This window comes from Macrobrachium nipponense, chromosome 34 (genome assembly GCF_015104395.2).
Source record: "Macrobrachium nipponense isolate FS-2020 chromosome 34, ASM1510439v2, whole genome shotgun sequence".
NCBI lineage: Eukaryota > Metazoa > Arthropoda > Malacostraca > Decapoda > Palaemonidae > Macrobrachium > Macrobrachium nipponense.
Window position 1 is genome coordinate 16,788,290 of NC_061095.1, and position 13,041 is coordinate 16,801,330.

The 13,041-nt window shown below is 37.6% G+C and overlaps 1 protein-coding gene across 1 annotated transcript in view; it reads left to right on the top strand.

Moving 5' to 3' along the window:
* LOC135207939 (uncharacterized) overlaps positions 1-13,041 on the top strand; it is a 370,968-nt gene that overhangs the window by 216,750 nt on the left and 141,177 nt on the right. Inside the window, 1 exon segment of the mRNA XM_064239912.1 lies at positions 9,398-9,970. Within this exon segment, the coding sequence (XP_064095982.1) occupies positions 9,398-9,970 (573 nt within the window).

Sequence of the window (13,041 nt, forward strand, 5' to 3'; positions counted from 1 at the left end):
GAGAGAGAGAGAGAGAGAGAGAGAGAGAGAGGGTGGAAGGAAAGGGAGAGAGAAAGAGAGAGAGTCAGTGCTTTTGTTTGTATTTCTTGTGGTGTCTGATGTCGACTTCTTTTTCTGATATAGTGTTGTGTCTCATCATCTTCCACGTCTTTTGAATAACAGAGAGAGAGAGAGAGAGTCATTGCTTTGTTTATATATATCTATTTTTGTGTCTAGAGTTGACTTCTTTGTCTGATTTATCGTTTCGTCTTCTATTCCCTGTCTACTGAAGACAAAGGCGAGATAAACAAAGAGAGAGAGAGAGAGAGAGAGAGAGAGAGAGAGAGAGAGAGAGAGAGAGGGCGGGGGGATCACTATCTCGTTTATTGTTTGTTTGGGATAGTGAAGTTGGCTTCTGTGCCTGATTTATTTTTTCTACCTATCATCCTGATCTTCTGAATTGGAAAGAGAGACTCTGTGCCTTCTATATTTTTCCTTACCATCATGGTCTTCTAAGGAGAGAAAGAGAGAGAGAGAGAGAGAGAGAGAGAGAGAGAGAGAGAGAGAGAGAGAGAGAGGACTTGGTTTGTTGTCTATTCATTCATGTATACTTTTTTTATATTGATCTTGTCCATAAATCTTATATATTTATTCTCATGATAGCCGATCTCTAGAGTGATTTATTATTATTATTATTATTATTATTATTTTATTATTATTATTATTATTATTATTATATCTGACTGTTGCCTTTCACTTTTTTATTTATTTACTTCTCTATTATCCCATATATTTTTTTATATTCTTACGTTTCTTTGGTTAATATTTTCTCTGTTTCTCTCTTCAACTGAATTTCTTTATGATTCATTTTTCATATATATCTTATATCTCTAGAATTCATGACACCTTATTCGTATATATATATACATATATATATATATATATATATATATATATCAGTATATATAGATTAAAAAACTAACGCTTATGAGTGATATAGTTCATAAATATATATATATATATATATGTGTGTGTGTGTGTGTGTGTGTGGTGTGTGTGTGTGTGTACAGACAGACACACACGCACACAAGCTCAACAGACGTAATCCAAGTCTTGTGAGTAGTACCCCCACACAGACTCAACCAGCCTTAAGACGGGAACTTTTTTTCAGTCTGGCCCTGGCTGGGCCTAACTATAGCAACTCCTCCGAATCCCTTCCTAATCTGGATGTAAACTGACCTTGGCTTCGGTAGCCCTGACGGGGAGATAAGGAGTCGTGTTTATCGGATCTGTGGCTGCCTTATCGGGTATGTGAAACGAGCCGCTCTGTGACCTCTGGTGTGACCCTACGTGCCCTTTTGGTTTGAAGCCATGAATCTTTTTTAAGTGGTCATTCTCGTTCCGGACTGAGAAGTGGGTGAGCCTTTATAGGAGGTCGTAAGTGACTTAGAAAAGTAATTGTATAGCGTTTTTTCATTATTTTCTAGAGGCAAATGAATTGCTGTAGGCGTTATGCAGTATTTTTTCCCAAGTTAATTTAATCCTTAAATGGGTACCGATAGGTCTGTTAATGGAAGTCGTAAGTTACTTAGATAAGTAAGTGTATATAGGATTCTCCATTATTTACGAGCGGCAGAAGTGAAACTTGAAAGGACTAGTCTGGGCACCATGTAATCTTTTCTCTCCAGTTAATTAACTGGTCTTGGTATTGGTACAGTGCAATTAAGCTTTCATTCAACCCAGTCTATAGTAAATTATGCTGTTTATTTGGGAGCTAATTTCTGAAAGCGTAGCACAGACGGAATTACTACATCGTAAGTGATTTCTTCAAGGTGATCCCCTTTAAAATTTCAGCGCACTCTCTCTCTCCTCTCTCTCTCTCTCTCTCTCTCTCTCTCTCTCTCTCTCTCTCTCTCATCTTAGATGAGAAGGTGTTTCTCTCCCCATGTTTGAGATGAGGGTTGCGTGCATGAGTTAAGTGCTGAGATGCTCTCTCTCTCCTCTTTCTTCTGCTCTCTCTTCTCTCTCTCTTCACATCGATTTTGAGTTAGGGAACCTCTCTCTCTCTCTCTCTCCTTCTCTCTCTCCTCGGACATCCCTAATCCATGTTAAACTCCTTCCTTTGTCTCTCTTGCTTATGTATTTATGTTCGAACATTAAAGGGATGATGTTTAATCCAGATTCTCTCTCTCTCTCTCTCTCTCTCTCTCAATCTTGATGAGAAGGTGTCTCTCATGTTTGAGATGGAGGGGCTTGCCTCGGTTGCATGAGTTTAGTTGCTGAGGATGCTCCTCTCTCTCTCTCTCTCTCTCTCTCTCTCTCTCTCTCTCTCACATCGATTTTGAGAATAGGGCACTCTCTCTCTCTCTCTCTCTCTCTCTCTCTCTCTCCTCGGACATCCTAATCCATGTAACTCCTTCTCTATGTCTCTCTTGCTTATGATATTAGTGTTCGGGACATAGAAGGAGATGATGTTGAATCCAGATTCTCTCTCTCTCTCTCTCTCTCTCTCTCTCTCTCTCTCTCTCTCTCAAATTACTCCTCAGTACATAGTGAGATGATGTTAAGGCTATACACTCTGTGTTTGTGCGCGTAGGTGCTTCTGGCTACTGCCCTGTGATATTACCCAGGTTCCCTTTCATGTTTCCCTAAGTGGATAATTATGTGATGACGAGACGGAGAGAGAGAGAGAGAGAGAGAGAGAGAGAGAGAGAGAGAGAGAGAGAGAGAGGCGGGTGTGGAGGGGGGGACTGGAAGCATTTTGGGGAGAGTACCTCGGGTTGATTAAGGTCATCGATTCTCAAATCCGGGAGTGGAGTGCTTGTGTTTAGATCAGGGGAGAGAGAGAGAGAGAGAGAGAGAGAAAAGCGTAGAACCTTAACTTGAGAGAGAGAGAGAGAGAGAGAGAGAGAGAATCTAACTTCAACAACATTTCGTTACGTACTAAACGCTAATCTCGTAAGCGAGAGAGAGAGAGAGAGAGAGAGAGAGAGAGAGAGAGAGAGAGAGAGAGAGAGAGAGAGAGAGAGAGAGCAGTTCTGAATTATGCCTTATGCTTGGTGTTTATCATGATCTAATTAAGTGTTTTTTTTTTTTTCCTTTTCCTTTTTTTTCGATGGGCGTTAAGTCTGTTTTTCATTAGTTTGAAATTTGCTAGTTTTGCCTAAAATGTTATTTCCTGTCACTGCAAAAAAAAATAATTTAGCATTACCAATTTATGTTTTCTTTTAACCTTTGAGTGAAAGGTAGACTAAAAAAACTAATTAAGTTTTACTCTACCCTCTTTTCAACTACCGTCCTGCTAGCAACAAAATCAGGGAGAGTATAGACGATACACATAATTTAGCTGGTCTCTAATTACGGGATGGAAAATACGCAGTGAAAAGAAAATAAACAAGAATTCTTTACGGCGTCCTCTCATTTGCATACAATACATATGACGCATGCGCGGGAGGGGAGTTCCTCCTCTCGGTGCCACTTGTGTCTGTCTTCTAAGATCGTGTCGTATATTACTCCTAAAATAAATAAATAGAGAGAAAGGTTTTCGGGTTGGTCTTTTATCCTTCCAGCGTATTTTTCTCAAACTGCTCTTGGTAGATTTTGTTTTCATATGACATATTCCTCACAGGGGAAATGATTTCCCAGCACGTCCCCAGAGTATAAGAATGGGTCCATGGGCGTTTTTATTAGCAGCCATTTATCTAAATAAACGTCGTCCTGCTCCATTCTGTGGGCAGACGAGGCGTCACGCAGACATCCTGATTATTTATATTCTCCCTTCAAGAAGATGATGTTGCGTTCAGTTGCTTCCTCTCGCGCGTAACGCTTTACCGTCGTTTTTGATCGTGTCAACGGAAATGCTGAGGAGAGTTGGTGAAGTTGCGATATATTCCTTCTGACGGCGAAGTTGACGCGTTCGAATTACGTCTTTTTCTTTCCTGAATATATTTCCAAGGAGGAGCGTCTCATGAATGACTAATGATTTGTAATACTCTTTATTAAAGTTAGAATGACTGATGGCGTAGGTTATATGATTTGTAATGTTCGATATTAAAGTTAGAACATTTGCTTTGTAGTCATGAGGGTGACATTCGGATTCATTCTTGATATAAGGCCCTCTTTTTTTATTCAAGCCGCGTTCATATAGAGAAGCCAAGGCCGTTTATTTCATAAGAAAGCGTTCACAGAATAAAGTAGAGGTAGGTTACGAAATCAGTTAAAGGTACACGTGTCATAACCACCAGGAAGGTTACACATGTAAGATAGGCTAAAGCTGTAAGTAGTTGTTATAAACCACTGAAATTATTCAATGTAAATGTAGGCTAAAACAACCTGGAAAAATTACAAATTTAATGGTAGGGTTAAAACTTTTAAGCCTTTTAATTGTATAAAAACAAACTGAAAAATTACAAATGTAATATAGGTTAAAGCTGTTAATTGTTATAGCAACTAGAAAATTGGTAAATTTAATATAGGTTAAAGCTGTTAATTGTTATAGCAACTAGAAAATTGGTAAATTTAATATAGGTTAAAGCTGTTAATTGTTATAACAACTGGAAAAGTACAAATGCAATATAGCTTAAAGCTGTTAATTGTCATAACAAATAGAAATATTACAAATATGATATAGGTTAAAGCTATTAATTGTTATAACAACGGGAAAAATTACAAATGTAATATTGGTTAAAGCTGTTAATTGCAATAACAAATAGAAATATTACAAATGAAAGACAAGTTAAAGCTACAAGCAGTTATAACAACTAGAAAGATTACAAATTTATAGTAGGTTCACGTAATTAATTGTCGTATTTACAGGCACACAAAGGCCAACAAAGAGCCCACGAAACAATACATCTTTCACAGTCGAGGGGAAACTTATATATACAGTTATCTGGACGTGAGATATTGTCACTGTCGCTGCTGCTGTCCTGCTCCCAAGAATAATAACCATTGTCCAAAGAAGGAAGGGACGGACAATATAGCAGCTGCGTGGAACAGGATAGAATGATACAACGGAGAAGGGACGTTGTGGTGGTTTGATTGACGGTGGGTTCGATCAGAGAAACTCTCTCTCTCTCTCTCTCTCTCTCTCGTTTGTCACCATTGGCATTAATAATCTCTGGACGACGTTGCGTTAAGAATTGCCAAGCTTTTGTATATTATCGTAGTCTTTATATCAACCTAAAGAGTATACAGTCAACTCTCAAAATTCATTATATAGAATAATATATATTTTTTTAATGTGAAGTTGTATTTTAAGGATACTGATTGTCCTAGAATTCCTGAAGGATCTTTGTTTCTCCGTAATTTGAGAACAGCTATATTGATTTTTTTTTTTGGGGGGGGGGTGGTAGGGGGATATCACTTGGAATACTGGGTATTTCAATACTTATACTTACACATAAAAAAGACTTTTCTCAAAAAGGGACTAAGTAAGTAGCGGACTTGTACTTTTTTATATAAGTTACCATTTCTGTTAAAGATGAAATGAATGTGTTAAAGATTTAATTTCGCAATCAGCTTTCGATAAGCTAAATATGTTGCAAGTTTTTTTTCAGTGAAGCTAAATCATGAAAAGAGACCAAGAAATATATCGTAGTTTATTTCCACATATTCACTAACTGGGGATCCGACAGAAAAAAAAAAATAAAAAAAAAAACGATATTCCGTATTCTCTGTTTGTTAGTTACGAAGAGAGATGGATTTTGGATTTTGTGTTTAGATATTTATTTTTATGTCTGCCGATACCGTTATCTCCAGATAAAGACTAGGAGGGCATTTGCGTTTGGAATAACCGATACCTATTAATTTTTCCATTCAGTTATAGTTTTGCTTTATTGCTTATCCGGGGATTAGGAAACGACTATTATTGTGTATTTCGTCTTTATGTATATTTTGTTTGCGTGTGTGACGATACAGAAAAACGCTTATTTAGGAGAGAGAGAGAGAGAGAGAGAGGAGAGAGATTCACGGCGTGAATATTATGTAATAAAAGTTTTCATTGGGGAAAATAATGGATTTATTATGAAATGAGTAAAGTTGGGATGCCAAACTCTTCAGTTACCTACCTCTGTGTTTGTGTGTGTGTGTGTGTGTGTGTGTGTGTGGCATTCACAACCACACACAAACAAGACGTGTGATCGTTCTTTTGCTGGCAACTGCGTTCTGTTATTTTTGTTCTTTCATTGCGAACTCCGAAGAGGGCATTAAACAGACCTCATGGGAAATCACGTGCAGCCTTTGAAGCCTGTCCTAGAAAAGAGCAAGACGGTGAAATAGCCACCCCCTCTCTGTTTCCCCCCCCCCCTCCCCTCACGCCACCTTCCCCCCGGCCCTCGTTTGTCTGTCCTAGGATGGTCCCTCCTTGTTTGTTCTTCGCAAGGTGCCCCCGAGCGAAGTAGGAAGTGACCTAGTTAAGATGTTGTGGAAAGAAATTTCTGTTCTCTCTCTCTCTCTCTCTCTCTCTCTCTCTCTTGTTGTGATGGAAACAGTGGTCGATGCATATTCTACCTGCATCATAGATTTTTTGAAGTTAACAATTAGTACATTGGTTCTTATGTCTGCTATGTCTAAAAAAATTGAACAAGAAATTGTATTTTCATTTTTAAAAGCCAAAGACAATTCAATTTAATTTTAAATATTTTGATATATATTCAGGGGCAGCAGAGAGCTCGCTACATCTCGGAATGGAGCAAAACTCAAAACGCAGATTTTCTTGATTAACTCTATTCCTAGCATGAGATTAATTTCAGAATTATAAAGATTCAGGCAGTGCAGCTTGAGTATGAAAATTCCCCGTTTTACGGCCGAGTTTTTTTTATTTATTCAATATATATTTTTTTAATCTGGATGTTTCTGATCCTCTATGATATGAAATCCAGATCATAAGTGAGGAAGTATTTTGTAACCATTCACGATATACTTTTTTTTTTTTTTTTTTTTTTTTTTTTTTTTTTACAATCATCTGAGAAGAAAGAATCAATACTGTATAACATCTACTCTCTCTCTCTCTCTCTCTCTCTCTCTCTCTCTCTCTCTCTCTCTCTCTCTGACATTTATTGTTTCCAAGCGAATGAAACTCTAGCGCAAGCAATATTTTTCCTCATCTAGTTTACATGAATCATAACAGGTTCGTTTCAAAACGCAAAAGCTGTTTATTAAATTAACACACACACACACACACACACACACACACACACACACACACACATATATATATATATATATATTATATATATATATATATATATAATTTTTTTTACCTGACACTTGATTAAACCCAGCGAATATTCCAATTTCTATGGCCCCACGTGACCAAACCCCACGCTACGTGTACAATCTCTTTACCTGTTTATTTTCACTGAAATACGATGTAACACAGCTAAATTGTTTTGTTCGACAAGTGTTTGTCGCGTCCTATCATTCGTAATACGCAGTTGTTTTTCGATCATGTGTTACACGTGTGCGACCGTGTCTATTTTGGGGGGTTGCAGGTGTGCTGGTTTGTACATCTGTTATTGAATGATGGAAACGAATTTTTGTTATATTTGAATTACCTGTGCGCTTCATGTTATTATACTTAGTGCGACATGTTAAAATAATAGTGTTTTTGGTTATATGATTGACGAATGATCTCTTTTTTTTTTTTTTCTTTTTACAAATTAATAAGACAGACTCATGAATGATATCTCTGTCCAAATGCAGCATAGTTATTACACCCTTGTTTTGTGTTTAGCCTGATATAAGATCCTGTAGCGTATATAGGTCATGTACAGTATATGCGTATGTACAGATTATTATGTTTTTATGCAATTATCTGATTGCAGTGGGCACATAGTTGCTTTTAATTACGCAAACGCATATGTATACTCAAACGCAGATGTATATGTTTGTGGTATGAATTGCATTTTTTATTTAATCACTTTTAAGGCTGAGCCCACTGGACCGGCCCCCCTCCCCCCCAAAAAAAAATTGTTAGTATAAAGTATAGATATATACAAACTTTACGAAGGGTCGAAGTTCGTACCAATTACGCCGAGTATTAAGCCGTGATACACATTTTTACTTAGGTAAGATGTTCCTAACTTATAATTAATCACAAGATTTATATACAGTAGGAAAACTGAGGGGTAATCGATGAATTATCGAACAAAACCTCATTTCTCCCTGTAAGTGGGTCAGGAATTTACGCTCATACATTTGTAATCGAATTATGTCGTTTCATTCTTCATGACTGAACTGACTCGTAAAATTCTGAAAACATTCTTCGCCTCTGCATTGACTACAACCGTATGTTTTCGTTTCTGAGCTTAACCATCAGGTGTCAATATCTCGACCTTTATTATTTTTGTGATGGTCTCAAAATAAATGAACTCTGGGAACTGATGCAAATGATAAGCATAACAGGAGTTCTACCGCCAGAAAGAGTTCCACGGTGATTTTGAAAAGGTGTGAAATTTGATGAACATGACAAAAATTGAAATTGCCGATGAACCATGGAAATTTGAGCATTACCACTCATTATTTCCTCGATTACTAGATGTTTATTTTTGTGCGAGAACCATCGATACAGGCAACCTTTAAGGCGGTAGATTGAAAAATGACATCAATTGGAAAAGAAAATATTGGGGATTGAATTCCAGCTGATCTGTATAAAGATAATTGCCATCGTGTGGCAAAGCAGAAGTTTCAGTGCTCAGTTGTGGATCTTATATGAATTAAAAGTCGATGCATTTCCTTCAGTATGAGGATGATTGATCCCTGAACCTCTTCGTGTAAATAAATGACTTTTGTGTGACTGCGAAGTTGACTTAAGGTTTTGTGCAAGTTGTCTGTTTTTGAGATTGAGACATGACACAGCCATAACCTATGTTTGTGTCTCAAGTCTTTTTTTTTTTTTTTTTTTTTTTTTTTTTTTTTTTTTTTTTTTTTTTTTTTATCTTGTGTTGCTTCTGGAGTTGCCACTTGCATTGTTTTGAAATTGAATCTAGCTAGATCTTTTATAGCTTATAAGTTTATTGTGCAACATTTAACGTTACATTTGTGCTACAAATACCGACCTGAGTAAAATCTCTGTTAATAGTTTTTAATTAGAATTGGTATGGGGTGGTATTTATTTATTGTAGCTTACAAAAAATGACCTTCTTCAAGTTAGTTGAATGTTACCAGTTGGAAGAAAATATTACTTCATATATTTAGTTTTTTTAAAGTTTTATTTTTTATTTTTTTTTTCAAGTTGTGGGATGTCTACCTGGCTCCCTCTATTTCATTTCAGATTGCTTTCCAGACGAAAGTATTTTATTCATTTGAGATATGATTTTCATTTCCTTTCAGATGCACATTTTATTTTATGTTCCTGGCGAGTTTTATAGAGTGACAACCTTTTGACGATATAACACGAGGCCACCCCTCATTCCAGGTTGCTGGAAGTGCTGCAAGCGGCAGTCATCTGCCACGGATGCCAGTAAGGCTCCTGCCGGCGGTGGCGCCGCCTTGCTGCCATCTTCGTCTGTAGCCTCCCCGCCTTCCGGAAAGCCCTCCGGGAAGTCCCACCCTCCCCCCTCTGCAACCGCTACTGCTGCTGGTCTTTCTCATTCTCCTTCTGCTGCTGTTGCTGTAGAGCCTTCGGGCAAGCCCCTTGGTCGCACTTCCTCTGCAGGCCCTTATGCTCCTTCTGCTTCTGCTGTCCGTCCTGCTGGCGCCCCTACTTCTACTGTCTCTGCTACTGCTCTGCGGTCCTCCGTGGGCACTTCTTACTCCTCTGCTTATCCTTCTACTCGCCCTCCTTCCTCCTCTGCTACTGCTACCCGGCCTAGTTCCGCCCTCGCAGCCTCCAGGGCGTCTCCGCCTTCCGCGGGCGTCGGTGCTGGTGGTGGTCGCCCTCCGAGTCGCCAGAGTGAACTCAGTGTTCCTCACGTGGCGACCCTGAGCGTCTCGCACCACACCATCACCACCACCACCACAGCCGTGCCCACAACGCCCATACGGTTACGTACGTACTGCTGCAGCGCAGCTGTCTCGTGTGTGTGTGTGTGTGTGTGTGTGTGTGTGGGGTTGAAGACTGTGTGGCATCAGTACCCAGGCGTGTGGCACCCATCCCTTATACCCTATATATATATATATATATATATATAGATTATATATATATATATATATATGATATATAATATTATATATTAAGAAATCATTATCTGCGTGTGTATATATTTGCTCGTATTCCTCTCCCGAGTCGGTTTGCTTTTGCATATATACATGTATGAGCCCTCATCATACATACACATTACCTAAAACATTGGTATGCACGTATATATAATCAAAGTATCCTTCTCGTGAGTGTGTTTATTTTAACGTATATATATACACACACATACACACATCTCCCCTTGCTGTACATAAATAGCTTCGTTTTGCCCTGTTCGTTATTGTCCGTGTGTGTGTGTGTGTGTTTTTCGGCTTCCCGTTTTGACTGAGAAACACTACTAATCGAGGCAGTGATGTTCCACCTGCTGCTGCGCTGAGAAACATCACTAAAAGGGAGACGCCATGTTGGAGTCAGAAGCGCTTCTAATAGGTTAGGTTCAATTAATGTGTCTCCACCTGGAATTACACGGAACAAACACTTGTTTTAGAATTATATTTAGCTGTTGCATAAACACGTGTCCTTGTCCCGGTGAGAGAGAGAAAAAAATAGTTTAATTAATTCTAGATTGAAGTTGAGTCAGAGTTGCTTTCGTAGTTTAGCGCGTGTGGTTTTTAATCTAGAAGTGAGTTTAATGTTTTTATTTTTCGTTTTTGTTTTATGGTTTAATATGTCGACGGATGGTTTAAGTAAGTATATTGCGACATATGATTAAAATCCAATGCTAGAACTAAGTATGTATGTATGTATGTATGTGTGTGTATATATATATATATATATATATATATATATATATATATATATATATACATGTGTATATATTCATATACAATTGTTTTTTTTATAGTGACCCCTAAACCTCACCGCCTCGCATTTTTTTCCTTTTTTTTTCGTTTTTTACGCTTATCACTACTGACCTATTTCCGAACTGGAAATGAAGGAAGGAGACTTCACCTTCGCTTGTTTTTCTCACTGATATAGCGACATACATAACTGGTAGAATTTATTAGAAAACTTTATATAATACATTCAAATATATACACGTGTAAGTTTGTTACTGGAGCATTTCAGATGTTATATTTTTTCTCCACTGGATTTGACATCTCCATACGTCAGACTTGGTGAGTATGGATAACAAGTAAATGGTGTTTGTTTACGTATTTTTTATTTAAGAATTTCATATTAATTTTATTTATGCGTCTTGCATCCGCCACACTTGTTATTTAAGTCTGATTTCATGTCTAGAAAGTCTCTCGTGACGCGGTGTGAAATACGTCAAAAGTCGAAGAAAGGAACAGCTGGAATTGAAATGGGATTTCGTTGTGAGAAACGTTGCATTTGAATTTAAAACCTGTCGTGACTTAGCGTCACATTTTTGGGGAAAAAAAATTATATATATAATATTATATATATATATATTATATATTATATAATATAAATTATTTTGCTGTTAGGTTGGTAGGTATTTGTACCTTGTTTTCTTATGTTTTATGAAATCAGATTTGAAGTATTTACACCTGGTTTCAAAATCTAAACCAGTCGAAACCATCAGCTGCTTTGGGGGTCAGTTATTCACCACGTATTTCCAGCACGTTCTGCAGATATCATGTCGAAACGAAGGTATAATTTATGCTGAGGAAACTGGGAAGGGCAACTTTTCCTAAATCAAGCAGTTTCGTGATTCAATCTTGTAAGATTTCTCTTCAAACTGATTCCATGAGTTGTCTCTGGAGATTTTTTCTGAGGACAATCTATTCTTCTTCTTCTTCTTCTTCTTCTTATTATTATTATTATATATTATATATATAATATATATATAATATAATATATATAATATATATATATATATATTATATATATATATATATTTTTTTTTTTTTTTTTTTTTTTTTTTTTTTTTGCTCTATCACAGTCCTCCAATACGACTGAGAGGTATTTATAGTGTGGGGTTCCGGGTTGCATCCTGCCTCCTTAGAAGTCCATCACTTTTCTTACTATGAGCGCCGTTTCTAGGATCACACTTCTGCATGAGAGTTTTTCCCTACTATTATTATTATTATTATATTATCATTATCAGATACGCATGAAATACCTTTATTCGTTAGCGCTTTATAATTTATTCTCTTATCAGCTTTCAATCCTTCGTGAAATAAACTACGCTAAATATTCAGAGATAACGGAATTTTGACCCATGATAATAAATTTAGCCTACGTTTTCTTTAGGATACTAGAAATTTATTCAGATGAACTTTCCAGCCGTTTAATTACTTTATAAACCATTAGCTATACACAAAAGATATAATCTTTCCTTTACTCGTAAAGAATTCCAGTCACTTTTTTCGAGAGGTTAGACAGAATACAAAACGCTCCATTTTTACGGCTGGGTCCAGTTCGGCCGACGTTGCCCGAATAGTATGCGATATGCTCTTGATAAGGCGAGGCGGTAAAAATTAATCCTCTCTCTCTCTTCTCTCTCTCTCTCTCTCTCTCTCTCTCTCTCTCTCTCTCTTCTCTTTAACACTGCAACCCACACACCGACAGTGCAATGTATTGTTCTCCTTCAAAAAAATGTCGTGAATTTAATGTCTTTCCTTCAAGGCCATCTTCTGGAGTGTCGTGCCTTGGCCCTGATAAGCAGCTCTCTCTCTCTCTCTCTCTCTCTCTCTCTCTCTCTCTCTCTCTCTCTCCACTGCTGTGAATATGTTTTGCTTGTATAAAATCGCTTTTTACATTCTCTCTCTCTCTCTCTCTCTCTCTCTCTCTCTCTCTCTCTCTCTCTCTCTCTCCACTGCTGCGAATCTGTTTTGGTTACACAAGATCACTCTTTACTGTATTTGCAACTCCCCCCCCCCTCTCTCTCTCTCTCTCTCTCTCTCTCTCTCTCTCTCTCTCTCCGTCCACCGTTGTGAATCTGTTGGCGAAAT